This window comes from Trachypithecus francoisi, unplaced genomic scaffold (genome assembly GCF_009764315.1).
Source record: "Trachypithecus francoisi isolate TF-2019V2 unplaced genomic scaffold, Tfra_2.0 Lachesis_group21, whole genome shotgun sequence".
NCBI classification, from domain to species: Eukaryota; Metazoa; Chordata; class Mammalia; order Primates; family Cercopithecidae; genus Trachypithecus; species Trachypithecus francoisi.
In genome coordinates, this window is record NW_022681467.1 from 33166228 (window position 1) to 33169289 (window position 3062).

At 48.3% G+C, this 3062-nt stretch overlaps 1 protein-coding gene across 1 annotated transcript; it reads left to right on the plus strand.

Annotated features, from left to right (window-relative positions):
- The first annotated feature begins 131 nt into the window (after window positions 1-131).
- On the plus strand, window positions 132-2699 carry LOC117068750 (peptidyl-prolyl cis-trans isomerase A-like). Its single transcript, XM_033186377.1, has one exon. The coding sequence runs from the start codon at window positions 1991-1993 to the stop codon at window positions 2471-2473; it is 483 nt and encodes a 160-aa protein (XP_033042268.1). The 5' UTR covers window positions 132-1990; the 3' UTR covers window positions 2474-2699.
- The last annotated feature ends 363 nt before the right edge of the window (window positions 2700-3062 follow it).

Genomic DNA, 3062 nt, shown 5'->3' on the forward strand with positions numbered 1-3062 from the left:
CCCAAAGCGCGGCCGGGTCCCCTTATGCATATGCAGCAGATTGTGATCTTTACTCCGGGAGCGCGGGGCGGGCTGGGTTGTGTTCCTCTGGGTGAACCCGCTTAGTTCTTCTGCGCGCGGACGGTCCGGGGACTCGGGGAAAACCTTCTCGTGGCTCAAAGTCCACCCCCTTACTAGCGTTTCATCATGCAGCCAGGGCTCAGGAGCTGAAAGATGCGGGCTCAGAACTTGGGACTGCCTTGGGTCAGGCCCAGGCTCCCCCACTTGCCCGGTACCTTGGGCGAGGGAGCCCCTTCCCCGCCCCGACCCGGCTTCTGATGAAATACCCACCTTACGGCTTTTATGGGGCTTGAATGAGTTCGTGTAGTCATTTATTAGCTAATTAAGCGTATTCCTTGGGCGCTTACTGTACCCAGGCTCAGTGCTAAGGGCAAGTAGAGTGGGTGTCCTGGGTCTGTTCCTGACCTCAAGGCGCTGCCAGTCTGATGGCGGGTAGGCGGGGAGACAGTCATATAGTCACTGTATATTAGTGACTTGAATCAATACATAATTACACATCATGGGAAGTGCTGTGAGAAGAAGTAGAGAATGTTAGGAGAAATTAATGGAGTCGTAATGTAGGGAGAGGATGGAACCTCCTTGGGAAGATGGCATTTAGGTTGAGAAACCAAGGACAATTAGGGCAAGAGTGAGAGGGGAAGATGGCATTTAGGTTGAGAAACCAAGGACGATTAGGGCAAGAGTGAGAGGGAAATGTTCTAGACAGAAAGAACATTTGTCCCAGATGTGGAGCTGGGAAGGGGCAGGGTTAGGGTGAGGTGAGCACCAAAGAAGACAGGTCAGCTGCATACTATATTTGGCTTTTCTCTTGAGAGTCAGGGGAAGCCATTTTCATCAGGAAAAGGATAGCAAATTTGGATTTCTGAAAGGCCACCCAGGCCGCATGGCTTGGAAAGCACTCAGGAGTGGGTGTAGGCAGACCAGTTAGGAGGTGGTTGCAGCTTTCCAGACAAAAGCTAATGCTGACTCAGACAGGGTGGTGGCTTGGGGAGGTGAAGGAAAGGATGGAAGACTGGACGTGGGTGGATGTGGAGGCATTGGCAATAACTCCTCACTGGGTTTTAGCCTTGAGTAAATGAAAGGGTAAAAGAGTCCTTGACCAAGACAATGAAGCCTGAAAGAGGAATAGACTGAGGGGGAAGATCACGTTCGGCTTTGAGAAGTTAGGTTTGAAATGCCTGGGCAACATGCAGGCAGAGAGGGTGAGTAGGCAGGTTTATGTGACACAGGAGCTCCGAACGGAGTCTGGGGCTGGAAATACATATTTGGGGGCCATCAACACGAAGGTCATAGTGCTGGGTTAGAACTCAAGGGAAAGAAGGTGGAGAGAAAAGTGGGCAGAAGAGGAGGATCCAGGAAAGGAGACTGAGAAGCAGTGGCCAGTAGGGTAGAAAGAGGACCAAGTGAGTGTGGGTCCTAGAGAGGAGGTTTCAGGAAGGAGGGAGTGCTCAGTGGGGCTGATGCTGTAGAGGACAGAAATGGAGCCGTAGGGGTTTGGGAATAAAGGTTGGTGAACTGTATCTTTTATGTTGGAAGTTAAACACACAACTATACCAATTGGCTTTAAAAAGTAGTCTGCCACTCAGTGGCTAGGCAGTGTCATCAAGGACCGAGGTTCATTTTATCTTCTGTCCTTGTGCTGGTTTCACGCTCATGGTCACAAGATGGCTATCTGGTTCCTGGGGTCACATCCAAAGCAAGGAGATGTCCATTTATCCTCTAGCTGAGACTCCAACAGGCCTGAATGTGGCCTTCCACCATCCTGCTGCTTACAGGCTAAAGGATCAATGCATCCATGGCAGCCACACCCAGTATCCAACACTGAATGACAAGAGGAGTCTTGTAGTGGAAGCCCTTGTTCAGAAAAAGAGAAAGCTGGCTTTGCAGATGCCGCCGGGATCCCCATACTATTAGCTATGTCCACCATGTTATGTTGTTCGACATCACTGTCAACGGCGAGCCCTTGGGCTGCTTCTCCTTCAAGCTGTTTGCAGACGAAATTCCAAAGACAGCGGAAAGCTTACATGCTCTGAGCACTGGAGAGAAAGGATTTGGTTATAAGGCTTCCTGCTGTCACAGAATTATTCCAGGGTTCATATGTCAGGGTAGTGACTTCACATGCCATAATGGCACTGGTGGCAAGTCCATCTACAGGGAGAAATTTGATGATGAGAACTTCATCCTAAAGCGCACAGGTCCTGGCCTCTTGTCCATGGCAAATTCTGGACCCAACACAAACGGTTCCCAGTTTATCATCTGCACTGCCAAGACTGAGTGGTTGGATGGCAAGCATGTGGTCTTTGGCAAGGTGAAAGAAGGCATGAAGATTATGGAGGCCATGGAGCACTTTGGGTCCAGGAATGGCAAGACCAGCAAGAAGATCACCATTGCTGACTGTGGACAACTCCAATAAGTTTGACTTGTGTTTTATCTTCACCACCAGACCATTCCTTCTGTAGCTCAGGAGAGCACCCTCCACCCTATTTGCTCGCAGTATGCTAGAATCTTAGTGCTCTCACTGCAGTTCTCTTTGGGTTTCATGTTTTCCTTGTTCCCTTCCATGCCTAGGTGGATTGCAGAGTTTTTGATTATGAAATAAAAGCTAAATAACAACAAAGAGAGCTGAATGTTGAGAGGCTATGGAGCAACAAATTCTTGCACGGTGCTGACGGCAGAGGAAAATGGTACAGCTACTTTGGAAAACTGATAGTATCTACAAAATCTAAACATACACCTATGCTGTGATCTAGGATTTCCACTCCTAGGTATATACCCGAGAGAAATGAGTGCCTATGTCTACATGGAGACTTGTGCAAGAATGTTCATAGCAGACTTATTCATAGCTCAAATTGGAAATGGTTCAATGTCCATCACCAGAGAATGGATAAATTGTGGCATGTTCATGCAATGGAATACTGTGTTTTACGTATAAAAGAGCAAACTACTGTTACATGTAATAACACCAATTAATCTCACATATAGTATGTGGACTAAAAGAAGGC

Bases quoted from the DNA above. Each gene is read 5' to 3' on its own strand.
- LOC117068750 (XM_033186377.1), top strand. From the start codon at position 1,991: ATGTTGTTCGACATCACTGTCAACGGCGAGCCCTTGGGCTGCTTCTCC.